This window comes from Neomonachus schauinslandi, chromosome 13 (genome assembly GCF_002201575.2).
Source record: "Neomonachus schauinslandi chromosome 13, ASM220157v2, whole genome shotgun sequence".
Lineage (NCBI taxonomy): Eukaryota > Metazoa > Chordata > Mammalia > Carnivora > Phocidae > Neomonachus > Neomonachus schauinslandi.
The window spans coordinates 6,445,432-6,465,051 of record NC_058415.1 but is presented as its reverse complement, the minus strand read 5'-3'; the positions used below and the strand labels follow the sequence as shown (position 1 = coordinate 6,465,051).

General features: G+C 35.4%; 1 protein-coding gene across 3 annotated transcripts in view; it reads left to right on the top strand.

Annotated features, from left to right (window-relative positions):
• Window positions 1-19,620, top strand: part of JAK2 (Janus kinase 2) — a 149,155-nt gene that overhangs the window by 74,807 nt on the left and 54,728 nt on the right. For all 3 annotated transcript variants that reach the window (XM_021694453.2, XM_021694454.2, XM_021694455.1), the window contains 3 exons: window positions 1,658-1,781; window positions 10,163-10,280; window positions 17,522-17,667. In XM_021694453.2, the coding sequence (XP_021550128.1) occupies window positions 1,658-1,781; window positions 10,163-10,280; window positions 17,522-17,667 (388 nt within the window). The remainder of the gene's footprint in view (window positions 1-1,657; window positions 1,782-10,162; window positions 10,281-17,521; window positions 17,668-19,620) is intronic.

Here is a 19,620-nt window from a genome sequence, read left to right as displayed (position 1 = left end):
TTAACTTCTATGCTGTCACATTCTTTCAGCTGTCTTAGAGATTACTGTTTTTTAATGTATTGAGTTAAATAACTTAGATCATTCTGTTATTTTTCTGATATAATCAGATTAAAGCTACAATTTTCCCTCTTAAGTATCAGTTTAGTTATATTCCATAATTTTATTTTTATTTGTATTTTTTTAAAGATTTATTGATTTTAGAGAGAGAGTGGGGGGGAGGGGCAGAGGGAGAGCAGCTTCAGGCCGACTCCATGCTGAGCACAGAGCCCAACACAGGGCTCAGTCTCACAACCCATGAGATCATGACTTGAACTGAAACCAAGAATCAGCCACTTACCCTGGTGAGCCACCCAGGTGCCCCTATTCCATAAATTTTAATACATGTTATTAATCATCATTATAAATGCTCTTTAGTTTCTCTTATAATTTCTCCTATAACCTGTGAGATATTTAGGAGTGTGTGTAAATACAAGAATGAATGCAAGGATACAGTTTAAAAGTTGTTACTTTTATATGTAACTTACTGAAATTATTACATATCTATGAGTAAACAGTTGCAATAATTTTAATAAAAATTTTAAATCTTTGTTTTCAGTGTGTCAAGTTGGTGTCATTTTTGTCTACAGTGGAGAAGAATGAAAACATTACTAGAATAAATATACTTTGGTTTTTTTGAGGGGTATGTTTTTAAATACATAGGGTTAAAAAATTTTTTTAAGTATTCATTTCTGATTTAGTTGAAGTGTAGTTAGAGAACATGGAATGTGTGATTATTTTCTAGCACTTTGGGAGACTTGTTCTTAGACTCCAAATGATTGGGATGTGTGTGTATATATGTGTAAATGTTCTCTATGTCCTGGGAAATAAAGTGCATTAATTAACTGTGTGGCTTTGCTGTTTCATATGCTTTTTAAAAAGTTCAGTAGCCTTCAAACCTTTGTTAATGTATCTCCTAAAATATCTTTGAAAAACAATCACATACCCTTGCAATTTAAGTTGACTTTTAAAATTTTTCATTGTAAGTTTAAATAGTGCAGAAGATATAGGTTCTAGTGCACTGTGTAAAATTTGATATTTAAAAATAAAACTGTTGTACTATTCTCTTAAATGTATCCAATGACCTCTAAATATTTTAGTTGATACTCTCATTATCAATTAAAACTACACACGAATTTGAATCGACCTTTCTGTGCAAGACAACTAAAAAAATTGGATAAAATGTTTTAAAAAATCTGCTTGAAAGAGTTCCAGCAATCATATTTTAAAATGTAGGGAAGAAAGATTTAATTAAGAATTCAGTTGTGAGGGGCGCCTGGGTGGCTCAGTCGTTAAGCATCTGCCTTCGGCGCAGGTTATGATACCAGGGTCCTGGGATTGAGCCCCGCATCGGGCTCCCTGCTCCGCGGGAAGCCTGCTTCTCCCTCTCCCACTCCCCCTGCTTGTGTTCCCTCTCTCGCTGTGTCTCTCTCTGTCAAATAAAGAAAGTCTTTAAAAAAAAAAAAATTCAGTTGTGAGCCATGTTGAACCAAAAGATGTCAACCGTTACTGCATTTGTGCTGATTAAGAGTTGTTATTTCAACGCCATTACAAATTACGGATGTTATATAAATGTACTTGTTACTGTCTGAAATCATTTCTTTTTCTCCTTCTTTCCTAGGAATCACACCTGTGTATCATAGTATGTTTGCTTTAATGAGTGAAACAGAAAGGATTTGGTATCCGCCCAACCATGTCTTCCATATAGATGAATCAACCAGGCACAATGTACTCTACAGAATAAGGTACTTTCTCCAATAAAGTGACTCATTTAATGGTGAAAAGGCAAAGTGAGAGAAATCAAACATATTTTTAAATTGCAAGGTACTTGATAATAGAGAACAGAACTTCATTTAAGACATTTTGTCCACCAGAGGACATGTTTTTACATATTTTTTCACTAGAATGCTCTGCGCTTTTCTGGTGGGATGCTTTACCACTTATGATTATAATTAAATTTAAAAATGATGAGAATGGCCTTTACTAACAAAATCCCGAATGTTTGGAATATTGTTAGTTTCCCAGGAAATTCAGTGTTTTGTGCAATAAAATGTAATCTTACATCTCTTCTTAATAATTTTTTTAGAGTTGAAGTGAAGGAAGATATGATTTTGCCAGTGGTTATTTACAGCCTCAAATTATTAGTTAATTCATTTCATAATTTATGGAAATACGTTATACCAGTTTAGAGAAATCTAGAGGTACTTTTCCACTCAAAAGGATAGAACAAAGAAATAAGTTTCATCTGTGGCTCTTATGAAATAGATTCATTCCATGCAGAGTCAGTGTTGCATAGTAAAAAAGCACATGGACTCATTCATGATCTTAGAGAGGAAAGAAAAGGAAGCCTTAAAAAACTAAGACTCAAGAGAAACATCCTTACCATGGTAAAGGGTATTTACCAAAAGCAAGTAGCAAATAATATTCTCAAATGGTAAGATGTTAGAAGCAATCTCTGTAAAATCAAAAACAAGACAGAAAACAAAGCCACCACCACTGCTTCTATTTAGGATTTTAGTGGAGTTCCTAACAAGTACAGTAAGACAAGAAGAATGAATAAAATATTTGATAAATGAGAACAAAGGGGCTCCTGGGTGGCTCAGTCGTTAAGCATCTGCCTTCAGCTCAGGTCATGATCCCCGGGGTCCTAGGATCGAGCCCCGCATCGGGCTCACTGCTCAGCGGGGAGCCTGCTTCTCCCTCTCCCACTCCCCCTGCTTGTGTTCCCTCTCTCCCTATGTCTCTGTCAAATAAATAAATAAAATCCTTAAAAAAATAATTGAGAACAAAGAAACAAAGAGTCATTATTTGGAGATGATAAGATTGTTAACATAGACAATGTAAACAAACTTATAGGGATCAATAATAAGCATTCAGAAGAGTACTAGATCTATATGATCAGTATGTTAAAATATCAACTATTTCTATACTCCACAAACTAACAGAAATTTAAAATAGCTAATAGCAACAAAAAATGCAAAGTACCTAGGATTAAATCTATCCAAAGTTATGTAAGACTTCTGTGCAGGTTTTAAGACTTTACAAAGTTGTATTTAAAAGAAGCATGCTAACATGCTACATATGATTGACAAAATATCAGTATCTTAATAAGAATATTTTCTTTATCACTTTCTATAATGATTATACTTTCTGCAATTAGCAAGTGTATCTTTTGATTTGAAAAGGTCTTTGTAGCAGAGGTCTACAGTCTTCTTCTGTAAAAGGCCAGTTGTAAATATTTTAGGCTCTTTTATCTCTGTTTTAACTATTCAGTTCTGTTATTATAGTGTGAAAGCAGCCATGAATAAGTAAATGAATGGGCATGATTGTGTTCCAATAAAACTTTATTTATAAAAACTTAACAGTAGACCAGAATGGGGCTGTGAGACAGAGTTTGCTGACCTCTTCTTAAGAATTAAAAATTGTTTCTCATCAAATCATGAATTTTTCCTATCCTTCATGCTGTCTGTAAACGGCACACTTTACCTTAAAAGACACAACTAAACTGAAAGTAAAGGATTGAAAAAGAACAGGCCCTCAGTAACCAAAAAGGAGCTGGAGCAGCTATATTAATATCAGACAAGATTGACTTGAAAGATATAAATTGTTATTAGAGACAAAGAAGGGACATTTTATAATGATAAAAGAGTTAATGAGTCAGGAAAACATAATATTTGTTTATAATTGTTATAATTTGTATCTGATGACAGAGCTGCACAATTCATTAAGGCAACAACTGACAGAACTGTAGGGGAAAATAGATAATTCCACAATAGTAGTTGGAGATGTCAATACATGACTTTCTTCAGAAATGGATAGGACAACTGGACAAAAGATCAGCAAGATAAAGGAAGACTTGAGCAACACTATAAGCCAGCTAGACGTGCTTATGTAGAATACGCTACCCAGCAACAGCACAATCACATTCTCCAGGATAGACCACACGTTAGTCTACAAAATGAGTCTCAATAAGTTTTAAAAGATTGGAATCATGCAAAGTATGTTTTTTGACCACAATGGAATTAATTTAGAAATCATTAACAGAAGGAAAACTGGAAAATTCACTAATATGTGGTAATTAACAACAGTTCTAAATAACCACTTGGTCAAAGAAAATAATCACAAGGGAAAATTGAAAATACTTTGATAGGACTAAAAATGAACCTGTCAACTTATAGTATGCAGTTTAAACAGTGCTTAGATGAGAATTCATAGCTGTGCACACCTATATTAAAAAGAAAAAGTTCTCAAATCAAGAGCATTCTACTTTAAGAAAGTAGAAAAAGAAGAGTAAATAAAACTCAAAGCAAGTCAAGGAACGAAATAATAAAGATCAGAGTAGGGGCGCCTGGGTGGCTCAGTCTGTTAAGCATCTGCCTTCGGCTCAGGTCATGATCCCAGTGTCCTGGGATTGAGCCCCGCATCGGGCTCCCTGCTCAGCTGGGAGCCTGCTTCTCCCTCTGCCTACTGCTCTCTCGCTTGCTCTCTCTCTTGCTCTCTCTCTTTCAAATAAATAAATAAAATCTTAAAAAATGAAATTTAAAAAAAGTAAATAAAGATCAGAGTAGAAATAAATGAAAAAGAGAAAGGAAAACAACAGAAAATCAAGAAACCAAAAGTTGGTTCTTTGAAAAGATCAACACTATTGATAAATCTTTAGATTGATCAAGATAAAAAGAGAGAAGCTTAAAGGTACCTGGGTGGCTCAATCGTTAAGCGTCTGCCTTTGGCTCAGGTCATGATCCCAGGGTCCTGGGATCTAGCCCCACATCGGGCTTCCTGCTGGGTGGGAGGTCTGCTTCTCCCCCTCTCACTCCCCCTGCTTGTGTTCCCTCTCTCTCTGTGTCTCGCTCTGTCAAATAAATAAATAAATCTTAAAAAAAAAAATTAAAAGAGAGAAGCTTAAATTATTAAAGTCAGGAAGAGAGAACATCAATCACTGTGACATTATAGAAATAAAGATTATAGGGAACAATTGAATGCCAACAAATTATATAACCAAAATGAAGTGAACAAATGCCTAGAAAGAGCAAACTATAGGAACTGCCAAGAGAAGAAAGAAAGTCTGATGGACCTCTCATAAGTACAGACATTGAATTAATAATTTAAAAAAACTTCCCACAGGGGTGCCTGGGTGGCTCAGTTGGTTAAGCGACTGCCTTCGGCTCAGGTCATGATCCCGGAGTCCCGGGATCGAGTCCCACGTCGGGCTCCCTGCTCAGCGGGGAGTCTGCTTCTCCCTCTGACCCTCCTCCCTCTCATGCTCTCTGTCTCTCATTCTCTCTCTCGCAAATAAATAAAATATTAAAAAAAAAAAAAAAAATTTTAAAAAAACTTCCCACAAAGAAAAGCCCAGGCCCAAGTGGCTTCAATGGTAAATTCTATCAAACAATTAAAGAAAAATTAATACCAATTATTCACAAAAAATGGAAAGGAACACTTCCTAACTCATTCTGTGAGTTCATACCAAATCCAGACAGACATCCAGAAGAAATGAAAACTATAGGTCAGTATCCCTTATGAATACAGGTATAAAAGTCTTCAAAATACTAGCAAACCAAATCTAGCAATATATATAAAAAGGATTAAATACCATGACCGGATGGGATTTATTCTAAGAAATACAAGGTTGCTTTAATATCCCCAAATCAATCACTGTAATGTACCGTATTAGTTAAAGGACCCAAACCACACGATCATCTCAATAGAAACAGAAAAAACATTTGACACAATCTAACACCCTATTACGATAAAAATACTCAACACAATAGGAATGGAAAGGAACTTCCTCAGTCTCACAAAGTGCTTCTCCAAAAATCCCAAAGCTAACATTATCCATGATGGCCAAAGACTAATTGCTTTCTCCCAGGGATCTGGAACAAGACAAAGATAACTGTTCTTACCACTTCTATATAACACTATACTATAGAGTCCAGCCAGGGAAAAGAGAAAGAAATAAAAGGCATATTGGAAAAGAAGTAAAACAATCTCTATTTACAGATGATATGATCTCGTATATAAAAAATCCTAAGGAGGGGCACCTGGGTGGCTCAGTTCGTTGAGTATCTGACTGTCGTCGATTTTGGCTTGGGTCATGATCTCAGTGTCCCAGGATCGAGCCCCGGGTTGAGCTCCACACTCAGTGGGGAGTCTGCTTAAGGATTCTCTCTGTCCATCCCCCCACTCTCTCTCTCTCAAATAAGTAATTCTTTTAAAAAAATCCTAAGGAATTAATAAACTATTAGAACTAAATAAGTAAGCTCAGTCAGTTGCAGGATAGAAGATCAATATACAAGAATTGTTTGTATTTCTATACACTAGCAGTAAACAATGCAAATGTGAAATTAAGAAAACAGTTCCATTTACAATAGCATTTAAAGAAGTACTTAGGAATAAGCCTCACAAAAGAAGTGCAAAAACTATGCATTGAGAAAAGCAAGATATCATTGAAGGAATTTATTTTTTAAAGATTTTATTTATTTATTTGAGAGAGAGAGTACGCAAGCAAGAGCATAAGCTGGGGGAGCAGCAGAGGGAGAGGGAGAAGCAGACTCCCCACTGAGCAGGGAGCCTGACGTGGGGCTCAATCTCAGGATTCTGAGATCATGACCTGAGTCAAAGGCAGCCGCTTAACTGACTGAGCCACCCAGGTACCCCATTGAAAGAATTTAAAGAAACACTTATCTAAATGGAAAGATACCTCATGTTTATGGATCAGAAGACTTAATATTGTTAAGTGGAAATACTCTTCAAATTGATCTGTATATTCAGTACAGTCTCTATTGAAATCCTAACTGTCTTTACTGCAGAAATTGACAAGTTGGTGGTAAATTCATATAAAAAATCAAAGGGACTTGAAATAGCCAAAACAATCTTGAAAAAGAACAAAGTTGGAAGATTTACACTTCCTCATTTCAAAACTTACTCCACAACTCTAGTAATCAAGAAAGCGTGGTACTTGCTTAAGGATAGATACATAGGTTAATAGAATAGAACTAAGAGTGCAAAAATAATCCCTGATATTATGGTGATTGATACTTGACAGAGTGCTAAGACAGTTCATGGGGAGGAATGCTCTTTTCAACAAATGCTGCTGGGACAACTGAATATACACATGTATAGTAGTGAAGTTAGATCACTAACTCACACTATATACAAAACATTTACTTAAAATGAATCATAGACCTAAATCTAAGAGCTAAAACTGTAAAACAGAAGACAATATAGGAGTACATCTTTGTATACTTAGGAGTAGCCAATGGTTTCTTCAGTATGGTACCAAAAGCTCAAGTGACACAAGAAAAATAGATTAATTGGGATTCATCAAAATATATGTTTGTGCATCAAAGGATGCTGTCAAGAATGTGAAAAGACAGCCTGCAGAATAAAAGAAAATGTTTGTAATCATATCTAATAAAGGTTTTATATTTGGAATACCTAAAGGACTCTTGTTCAACAATACACTGACAAATAACCCAATGAAAATGTGGGCAAAGGGTTTGAATAGCATTTTTCTCAATAAGACCTACAAATAGCCAGTAAGCACATGAAAAGATGCTCAACATTATTATTCTTTAGAGGAATGTAAATCATAAACACAATAGGATACCAATTCACCCATTAGGATGACAAAGGTATAAAAGATGGACAATAACAAGTTACGAATTTTTCAAATTATCACTTTTTAAGTAGAGCACAGGGGGCTAGATAGTGAACCATGCTTCAGCAGCAGAGCACAAGAGAAACCAAACTAGAAAAGTTTATTACTTGCAGGTCCTGGAGGAAGTGCCCTGCAGGCCTCCAGGGACCATATGGGGAGATCAAGGCAGAGTACAGAGAGAGACACAGGACCCAGGGCACATGCCTTTACTAGGGTTTGTGGGTGGAGTGCTTTGGGCTTCCAAATTCAATTCAAGCCAAAAGAGCTGGTATTTGGTAAGCCACATGGGAGTTTTATTGAAGGGACTTCAATAAGGGTTAGGTGCTGGGAGACAGGGGAGACTGTTGGGAAGTTGTATCAGAAACTTATATTTGCTTGTGACTCAGTGGGCTGTTCTCTAGGGCATGTACTTGCATGGGGGGCTAATGTCAGTTTAAGGTCACTGCAGTCCTCTCGGCTAAACAAAACAGATGCCAAGGCAGCAATACCAAAGACTAACTTAGCTAAACTCTCCACATGTGTTGGCACAGATGTGAACTATTGAGATGCTCATATGCTGTTGGAGATGTAACTTAGTACAGCCACTTTTTAAAAAATAGTTTCGCTGTTCCTCAAAAAGATGAACATAGAATTAACACATGATCCATCAATTCCGTCCCTAAATATGTATGCAGGAGAAACGAAAACACACACACACACACACACCCTTGTACATATTGTTCTTAGCAGCATTATCCACAATAGCAAAAAGATGGAAACAACCCAAATGTCCATTACGTGATGAATGAAGAAGCAAAATGTGGTTTATCCATACAAGGGAATATTAACTGGGCAATAAAAAGGAACGGAGTGCTAATACTTGCTATAACGTGGATAGTCCTTGAAAATATGCTTAGTGGAAGAAGGTAGGAAAGGCCACATATTATGTGATTCCACTTACATAAAATGTTCAGAACGGGCAAATTTATAGAGAGAGACTAGTGGGAACTTAGGGCTGGGGAGTAGGTGGGGTGATTTGGGTGTGACTGCTGTTAGGTATGGAGTTTCTTTTAGTGGGGATGAAAATGTTCTAAAATTAGATTGTGGGGATGTTTGTATAGTGCTAGGAATATACTAAAAAACATTGAATTGTATGCTTTAAATGGGTGAACTCGAAGGTATGTGAATTGTATCTCAATAAAGGTGTAAATAAACAGCAATATAGACTATTTTTTGTTTCTTTGAAGGACAAATTTTTAACCTATTTTATTCATTCATTCACTTGTATTGAAGTGTAGTTGACATATTATATTAGCTGCAGGTAGACAACACAGTGATTTGACAATTGTATACATTATAAAATGCTCACCATGGTAAGTGTAGTTGCCATCTGTCACCATCCAGTTATTACAATATTATTGACTATATTCTCTATGTTGTACTTTTCTTCCCCATGGCTTAATTAGTTTAAAACTGGAAGTTTGTACCTCTTAATTCCCCTTCACCTGTTTCATCTATTCTCCCCTCCCCCCAACAACCACCTATTTTTTTCTCTGTATTTATTAGTCTGTTCCTTTTTAACTTTTTTGTTCGTTTTGCTTTTTAGATTACACATTAAGTGAAATATGATATTAATCTTTCTCTGACTTATTTCAGTTAGCATAATACCCTTTAGGTCTACCCATGTTGTTGTCAATGGCAACATTTCCTTTTTATGGCTGAGTAATATTCCATTGTATATATACACCACATCTTCTTTATCTTTTCATCATTTGATGGACACTTAGGTTGCTTCCATATCTTGGCTATTGTAAATTATGCTGCAGTAAGCATAGGAGTGCCTATATCATTTCAAATTGGTGTTTTCATTTTCTTCGGATAAATACCCAGTAGTGGAATTATATACCCAGTTGTATGGTAATTCTATTTTTAGTATTTTGAGAACCTCCATACTGTTTTCCACGTGGCTGTGCCAATTTACAGACCTACCAGTAGTGCATGGAGGGTCTCTTTTCTCCATATCTTTGCCAGCACTTATTATTTCTTTTTGGTACTAGCCATTCTGACTGGTATGAAGTGATATCTTATTGTGATAACCTCCATTTCTTAACAGAAGAAGCAATTATTTGTATTTATGCCAAATTAGTATTTTCAATTTAGTATTTATAACTTTACTGGTATTACTGGATTAATATTTAAAAAATTTGTTAATATTTTATTTTTATATTTCTCTGTTTCCTATTATTGCTTCTGCATTCTGCACATAGAAGCAGGCAGCATATTGATTTTACACTTACGTTTCTTGAATTTTCTGTCTACTTTATCATGGTCTTATCCAGATTTCCTTTGTCCCCAACTTGTATTTAACACTTACCTGTGTTTTCTGGTTATGGGATAATACCTTTCAGTATGCTGGAAGTGGTTGTATGTACACAGTTTGTTTATATTTGAACTATTTGGAGGCTGATTGAATGTTTTGTCTCATAGATTTTACTTTCCTTACTGGTATTGTAACGGCAGCAACAGAACCTATCGGCATGGGATATCTCGAGGTGCCGAAGCTCCTCTTCTTGACGACTTTGTCATGGCCTACCTTTTTGCTCAGGTATCATTATGTTTTCTTACTTGTATATGTGTTAAATGATAAGAATCTTGCTGTGTAGTGTAGCTCTTCAGGAAAATCTTCATATATGGGAAAATTGATGTTCTGTCTTGCATAGCAGGCACAGAAAGGTAACAAGGTTGAGTCTTCTTATCACTAATTTTTAAACCCATAACTTATACATAATAGAATTTATTTTATAAAGGTTCCCTTAATTGGCCCTTTTGAATTTTTTTTTTCTTTTTTAGTGTTTTAGGGCATTTTAAGGATTTCACAAAGTTTAGATTGAGTTATACAACAGGATTCATGTAGATATAAATGTCTGGAATATAAGACAGCAAAATTTCCTCAGAAATTTTTTAAATTCCTGACAATTTCCGACTTAATTAGTGGATAGTAAAATGTAAAGAAAGTGGGAAACTAAATAAAAAGTGGCTCAGTCGTTAAGCGTCTGCCTTCGGCTCAGGTCATGATCCCAGGATCCTGGGATCGAGCCCCGCATCGGGCTCCCTGCTCCGCGGGAAGCCTGCTTCTTCCTCTCCCACTCCCCCTGCTTGTGTTCCCTCTCTCACTGTGTCGCTCTCTGTTGGAAAAATAAATAAAATCTTAAAAAAAAAAAAAAAGTGGGTTACAGTAGTGTGTTTAGCTCCTTAGAAGAGGATGATTGAGTGTTGTTACTTGATCTGAGAGTTGTGTTCCAGTTATTTGTTTATTAATACTGTTATATTAAATTTTTATAGTGTATTTGAACATTTTGTAATGCTTTCTTATCTATTACCTTAATTTAAACAATAATTGAAATGTTCTGTCTTAAATAACTTTTGTTTTTATGTGCCACAAGACTGAGGAGAAGAAACTAAAGGAAGAAAAAAATATATTAGTGCTTTTGGGTAAAGATATGCTCTTATTATCCCCAAGATGTCAGATTAAGGAGTTCTGAATCAGATTTGCAAAAATCTTAGGAAATTACCCCACAGATCCTCATGGTTCACGTTTCTAAGATGTCTCGGAAGATTGGTTCAGTTTGTGAGTAACACATCGATAAATATTCCTCTTCTTGGGGCGCCTGGGTGGCTCAGTTGGTTAAGCGACTGCCTTCGGCTCGGGTCATGATCCTGGAGTCCCAGGATCGAGTCCCACATCGGGCTCCCTGCTCAGCAGGGAGTCTGCTTCTCCCTCTGACCCTCCCCCCTCTCATGCTCTCTCTCTATCTCATTCTCTCTCTCAAATAAGTAAATAAAATCTTTAAAAAAAAAAAAATTCCTCTTCTTGGGGTATGAGAACAAGCAGGTTTTTTTTTTATTCTGGTAAAATATGCTTAATAAATGTTACCATTTTAACCATTTTTTTTTTAAGATTTTATTTATTTATTTGAGAGAGAGAATGAGAGAGAGAGCATGAGAGGGGGAGGGTCAGAGGGAGAAGCAGACTCCCTGCCGAGCAGGGAGCCCAATGCGGGACTCGATCCCGGGACTCCAGGATCATGACCTGAGCCGAAGGCAGTCGCTTAACCAACTGAGCCACCCAGGTGCCCCTCATTTTAACCATTTTTAAGTGGACAGATTGATGGCATTAAAGTACATTCACATTGTTGTGTAACCATCACCATGATTCATCTTTAGAACATTTTTCATCTTTTTAGACTGAAACTTTATACCCGTTAAACAATAACTTGCCATGTCCTTCTGGCCCCTGGCAGCCACCTTTCTACTTTCTGTCTCTGTGAATTTGCCTGTTCTGGGTACCTCACATCAGTGGAATTATACAGCATTTGCTCCTTTGTGGCTGACATATTTCTCTTAGCATAACATCTTCAAGGTCTTCCATGTCATAGCATGTGTCAGAATTTCCTCCTTTTTAAGGGTGAATAATATTCCATTGTATCTGTCACATTTTGTTTATCCATTTATCTATTAATAAATACTTGGGTTGCTTCCACTTTTTGGCTCTTAAGAAGAATACTGCTATGGGAGCGCCTGGGTGGCTCAGTCGTTAAGCGTCTGCCTTTGGCTCAGGGCATGATCCCAGGGTCCTGGGATCGAGTTCCGCATCGGGCTCCCTGCTCCGCGGGAAGCCTGCTTCTCCCTCTCCCTCTGCCTGCCACTCCCCCTGCTTGTGATCTCTCTCTGTCACATAAATACAATCTTAAAAAAAAAAAAGAATAACGCTGCTGTGAAAATATCTCTTTAAGATCTTGCTTTCTATTCCTTTGGATATATATCCAGAAGTGGAATTATTGGATTATTTGGTAATTCTATGTTTAATTTTTTTTAAGGAACTGCTTCACTACATTCCAGCAGTGCATAAGTGTTCCAGTTTCTCCACATCCTTGCCAACACTTACTTTCTGTTTTTCTGATGATAGCCATTCTGTGGAACGTGGAGTGATACCTTGCTGTGGTTTTGATTTGCATTTCCCTAATGATTACTGATGTTGAACATTTTTCTTAAGCTTTTGGCCATTTGTATATCTTCTCTGGGAAATTTCTGTTTATGGCCTTTGCCTATTTTTAAATCAGGTTGTTGTTAAGTTGTAAGTGTTCTTTATGTCTGGATATTAACCCCGTCAGCTATATGACATATTTTCTCCCATTCTGTCGGTTGCCTTTCACATCTGTTGATGTGTCCCGTGAAATCCAGAGGTTTTTAATTTTGGTGTAATCTGATTTGTTTCTTTTTTCTTTTGTTTGCCTGTGCTTTCGGTGTCATATCCAAGAAGTCATTACTAAATCCAATATCATGAAGCTTTCCCCCTGTGTTTTCTTATAAGGGCTTTATTGTTTTAGCTCTTATGTTTGCATCTTTGATCCATTTTGAGTTAATTTTTGTTGATGTTGTAAGGTAAGGCCCAATTTCATTCTTTTGAATGTGGACATCCAGTTTTTCCAGCATCATTTGTTGAAAAGACTGTCCTTTCTCTATTGAGTCTTCCTGGTGCTCTTGTCAAAAATAATTTGACCACCACCCAACTTTTATATAGCTTCCTTTGTTTCAGTAGTCATTAGGAGAAGAGAGCGATAGGCTTTTGAGAATAGATACTATGAGGTTATGACTTTCTGTTGCCTTTATGATTATATTATATTATCTGTGCTGCAGAACTGGTTTTATTTTGGTGGCATGCTAGTTTAAATCCCATTAATAAGACAATTTTCCTAAACTGTTCAACTGCTTTACCCTAATACTGTGATATCTAATACTTTTGATCTAGAAAATATATGGTTGATTTCTAATTTTGTCTTCCTAGGAAGGATTTTCTCATATAGGACAGCAAAATAATTTCACAATAGAATCCTAAATTGTGTCTAGATAATGTACCACATGTAATTTTTCTACTTCTTAATGTTTCTTTTCTCTAAACCTGCGCCGAGAAAATACATAAGGTAGTAATTAACTTATCCAGATTATATTGATATCAGGATGGATTATATGCATTTTATAGAAAAAAGAAAACATGTTTGACCAGTGACATCATCAGAATATAAGATTATGTTGATATTTTTAAATAACTAAAAAATAGTTCAGCCAGTAAACTATGAAGTACGTTAAGACACTACTATAGAAAGATGGATTTGGAAAAGGTAAGCCAATAAAAGCCAAAAGTTAGATGTCCCTTTTAAATTCATTTTCTTCTGAGGATTGCCTTGATACCATCAAATACGGTGACTCAGCAAATAATTTGCTGTCATGTGAAGTCTTTAATGAATTTATATATATTCGGCAAAAAAATGTATACTCACTCCATATTGTTTCTTGGTTCGTTTCTGATTTTGTGACTATAACTGTTTTCTTATTTTTCTGGGTGAATGCAGATAAAATTTTTTGGTTCAAATGTCAGCTACCCAAATGAAAAACGATTAAAAAAATTTTTTTTTAATTCAATTATCCAACGTCATTAGTTTTTGATAATAATGATAATAATGCTCAGTGATTCATTAGTTGCATATAATACCCAGTGCTCATCACACCATGTGCCCTCCTTAATGCCCATCACCCAGTTACCCCATTCCCCCACCCACCTCCTGGAGACTCTTGACTCCGGAAAACTACTTTTCTACAGTTATGATTAAAGGAAATTTTTATTGGTACACACTGAATTTTTTAAAGAAGTTTAAAAATAGTTTAAAATAGTATGCTTTGTTATTTGGGACTCTATTTCAGTTGTGATTTTTCTGTAATGGGCATTTGGTTGATTATGTTCTTAGTGCTGCTCTTAATGGTTTTTCCTATCTTTATCATCTTTTGGATATAAATTCCACAGAATATCTTCATGAACATAATTTATTATACTCTGGTCCTATATGGAATGTGGAACAAAAGCAAGGTATTAAAAAGAATCTACCTAATCATTAGTTACCTTTTTTAAAAAAGTTTAAATTCAGTTAATTAACATATAATGTATTATTTGTTTTAGGGAATACAGGTCTGTGATTCATCAGTCTTATATAATACCGAGTGCTCATTACAACACATACTCTCCCCAGTGTCCATCACCCAGTTACCCCATCCCCCAACCCACCTCCCCTCCAGCAACCCTCAGTTTGTTTCCTGAGATTAAGAGTCTCGTATGGTTTGTCTCCCTCTCTGGTTTCATCTTCTTTCATTTTTTCCTCTCTTCCCCTATGATCCTCTGCCTTCTTTCTCAGATTCCACGTATCAGTGAGATCATATGATAATTATCTTTCTCTGATTGACTTATTTGGCTTAGCATAATACCCTCTAGTTCCATCCACATCGTTGCAAATGGCAAGATTTCGTTTTTTTGACGGCTGAGTAATATTCCATTGTATATACATACCACATCTTCTTTATCCATTCATCTGTTGATGGACATCTAGGCTCTTTCCATAGTTTGGCTATTGTGGACATTGCTGCTATAAGCATTGGGGTTCATGTGCCCCTTCGGATCACTACATTGGTATCTTTGGGGTAAATGCCCAGTAGTGCAATTGATGGGTTGTAGAGTAGCTCTGTTTTCAACTTTTTGAGGAATCTCCATACTGTTTTCCAGAGTTAGCCATCAGTTATCTTAATCAGAATAACTTACTTGCCCATTTCTAAAAGTGTGGTGAGATAAGTGTTAGCAAAACAAAATCTAACTCCTTCCCTGGTAACTTTGTGTTACCAATATTAGGCTTTTGTTTTGGTTAATACTGGTTATTTCATGATTTGTGCCTTTTAAACAATATAGGGTTTTTTTGTACTAAAATGTCTTCTAATTTATTAATAGGAAGTTAACAAATATACTTTTAATTGTGTATTTATTTCTTTTAATAAAATTATTTTTATTTTTTTATTTTTTAAAAGATCTTATTTATTTGAGAGAGAGAGACAGCATGAGCAGGGGTGGACAGAGGGAGAAGGAGAAGCACACTCCCTGCTGAGCAGGCATGGGGCTTGATCCCAGGACCTGAGATCATGACCTGAGCTGAAGGCAGAGGCTTAACAGACTGAGCCACCCAGGTGCCCCTATTTTTTTTTTTAATAAAATTATTTTTGAAGAATTTGTGTTAAACTTTAATTTCATGAGGTAAGTTATCACATTTATTACATAAAATAAAGAGAGTGGCCCTATATTTCTCTTATCCAGTTTAAAACCTTGGTTAAGTGGCACCTGGGTGGCTCAGTTGGTTAAGGTCTGCCTTGGGCTCAGGTCATGATCCCAGAGTCCTGGGATTGAGCCCCACGGTGGGCTCCCTGCTCAGCAGGGAGTCTACTTCTCCTTCTCCCTCTGCCCCTTCCCCCCAGCTTGTGCTCTTTCTTTCTCTCTCTCAAATAAATAAATAAAATCTTAAAAAAAAATAATAAAACCTTGGTTAAATACTGGTATTTCAGCTAATATTTTAGTTCTCACCTTTCTTTTCAAGAAAATTGCTATTTTTTAGAATATTGGTCATTTTTCTGTTTTGCCTTTCCTTTCTCCCATTACACATTCAGTCTCATTTCCATATTCCTAAATCATCTAGACCAAAATCTTGAAATTTCTATTATTTCTTTTTCTTCATTTTTATATATAATGATAGTTATAATTTTTTTTTTCAGACTCTTTTAGTGTCTTCTGTTGCCTACATCAGATCCTTATTATTTCATATCTGAACCATTACAGCAGCCTCTTAATGAGTCTCACTGGATATACTTTATTTTCTTAAAGCACTTTCATCATTGATACTTCTACCAGTGGAAGAGACATGATGCTTTAAGAGAAGGTGCTCTGAGAAACTGAGGCTTTAAGAAAATGGTTGTCTGTTACTTTTTAGGGTCAAGTCATTCAAGAGTACCTACATTTTGAACCCAACTTACTTTCCCAAGTTTTATTTTATTTTATTTTTTTAAGATTTTATTTATTTATTTGAGAGAGAGAGACAGAGTGAGAGAGAGCACAAGCAGGGGGAGTGGCAGGCAGAGGGAGAAGCCGGCTTCCTGCTAAGCAGGCTTCCTGTGGAGCAGGGAGCCCGATGTGGGGCTCCATCCCAGGACTCTGGGATCATGACCTGAGCCCAAGGCAGACGCTTAACCTACTGAGCCACCCAGACACCCCCTTTTCCAAGTTTTAATCCACATTATTCCCTTTCTTAAACTGTCTGCCCAACCAAACTAGTTTGCATCTCTGAACATGCCTTATGCTTTGTTTTTGTATCATTCCTTCTATCACCCTGTTTTGTGTCCATCAGAAATTTCTTCATCTTTTAAGACTACATGAAGTTTTGACTTTTCCATGAAACCTTCCCTGATTATGTCAACTGCTTATAGTTTCAACTTCTTTTAAATTCCTGAAGCATCTGTTGTGTGGCACTTAGTATAGAGTATCTGCATTACAATATTTTGTTTACATGTTTAGCTTCCCTGCTAGATTTTAGTCTTCTTGAGGGTTGCAGCCCATCTTATATTTTTTTGTATCTCACACAGTCCTACTTAGTATAATGCTTTGAACATATTTGGAACTAGGTACTTACTTAATTAGCTAATATCTATTTTAGTTTAGGTAATTTTTATGTAGAAGATATAATTTGAAGATACCAGCAGTGTTGACATCATATGTACTATATAATGGGGAACACAGTCTAATAAATCAGTTTCTATTGACAAAAAAATTTTCACTATAATTTTATGGCAAAATAACTGAAAATCAATGGAGGAGTTGACGTTCTTTTTAAATGCATGTTGTAGAAATTATAGGTTAGAATATAATAGATTAAAATGTGATAGTGAAATTTAAGAGATATTTCCTTCTAAATTTTTTTCCTATAGTGGCGGCATGATTTTTTACATGGATGGATAAAAATACCCGTGACCCATGAAACACAGGAAGAATGTCTTGGAATGGCTGTGTTAGATATGATGAGACTAGCCAAAGAGAAGGATCAGACCCCACTGGACATCTATAGCTCTATCAGGTAGTTTCCTTATGCAAATCCATATAAATAAATGTGAACAGTTGGAGTTTTTCTATAGTTAATTGTACTTTCTGTGTCAAATCTTTTTGATTTTGTAATAATTAAAAGTCATATGGGTAAATTTTCTTCCTTGTATACAACACATACTTTGTGAGATAAAAGAAATTTATTTTTTCTTTTTTTCTTCCAGTTTTATTGAGATATAATTGTCATATAGCACTGTATAAGTTTAAGGTGTACGGCATCACGATTTGACTTACATATATTTGTGAAATAATTACCAAAATAAGTTTAGTTAATATCCATCATCTCATATAGTTACCAAAAAAAGAGAAAGAAAAAGAAATTCTTTTCCTTATGATGAGAACTGTTAGGATCTACTTTGTTCAAAACTTTAGTATATACCATACAGCAGTGTTAACTATAGTGATCATATTATACATTATATCCTTAGTACTGATTTATCTTAGAATTTAAAAAAATATTGAAAGAGTTGGAGTACTACAGAAAATATCAATGATGTTTGACACTTATTAATTATTTGACTCATTTATTCTAAAAAGAGTAAAGTTAGGGGAATGAAAAGAACACCTGTAGGCATAATTTCTGATAGATCCTCAAGTTGTCCTTATAAATAAATCTGAAGCAGTATTTCTCAAATATTGGCCCATAGTTTACTTGAATTAGTATCACCTGAAGTGCCTGTTAAAACTGAAGATTTCTGAGTGCTACCCAAGAGTTTTGATTCAGTAAATCTTAGGGGAAGCCCACAAATACAAATCTTCACAAGTTCTCCGGGAAATTTTCCTAAAAATTTCTGCTTTTTTGAAGTATCATTGACATATAAAATTGTAAGATGATTGGAAATGTACATCGTGGTGGTTTGCTGTATGTATACACGATTAAGAACTCCCCCATCTGGTTCATTAACACATCCATTACCTCACATACTTATCTTTTCTACTTACTTTTTTTTTTTTGGTGAGAATGTTTAAACACTCCTCTCAGCAAATTTCACTTCTACAATACAGTTTTATCAGAGTCATCATGTTTTACGTTAGATCCTTAGACCTTATTCATGTTATAACTGATCCAGCAGATTCTTTTATAAGTGACCCACACTCCACATTCTCCAAATTACTCATGTACGTATTGGGTTTTGTCATGCCTAACAGGATTTTTTAAAATACTGCTCCTATAGCCCAGCTTTAATGGTTGTAAGACTTTTACTCTTTTTAAAGATGTATATGATTATTATAAGAGTTCTTCAGGTTTTTTATAAGTTTGAAGACTATATGTTTTACATATTGCATATTTAGGATTAAAAGTTTGAGGGTGTTATGAATCTGGTTAAAACTCCCTGTATTTCTTGAAATCCTTCTCTCAATAACTGGTTTTAGTCACTCCTTTACTAAGTGCCTTAAAAACAGTTTCATACCCAAATTGCAGGGTATCAGTTTCTGTTTCCGCTTTGGTTTTAAGTATTCTTGTTTTGTTTTCAGATGTCTGTTAAGCCTTAACCATAAAGTTCACCCATTTAAGATGTACGACTCAAGATTTTTTTATTATTGAGTTATAAGGGTGCTTTACATATTTTGGATACAAGTCTCCAGATGAAAGTTATCATATTTATAGTTTGCAAATATATTCCCCTTCTTTGGATTGTTTTTTCGCTTTCTTGAAAGTATTCATAAAATTCATAATTTTGAGGTGATTTATTTTTTCTTTTGTTTCTTGTGCCATGACATTTTAATATTAGATAAATAATTTCTGCCTGTCCTGAAGCAAATCATGCCTGCCTTGCTTGCCTTTGTAATGTAATTTAACTCAACTGATGTTTTCTGAGTTCACATTTAGTGCTTATTTCTGAGCAATAATCAAGAAACTCTACTCAGTGTTAAATTACTCAAGATTGATGGGAGAATAGATAAATGATTAGTTGTTGGCAGAATG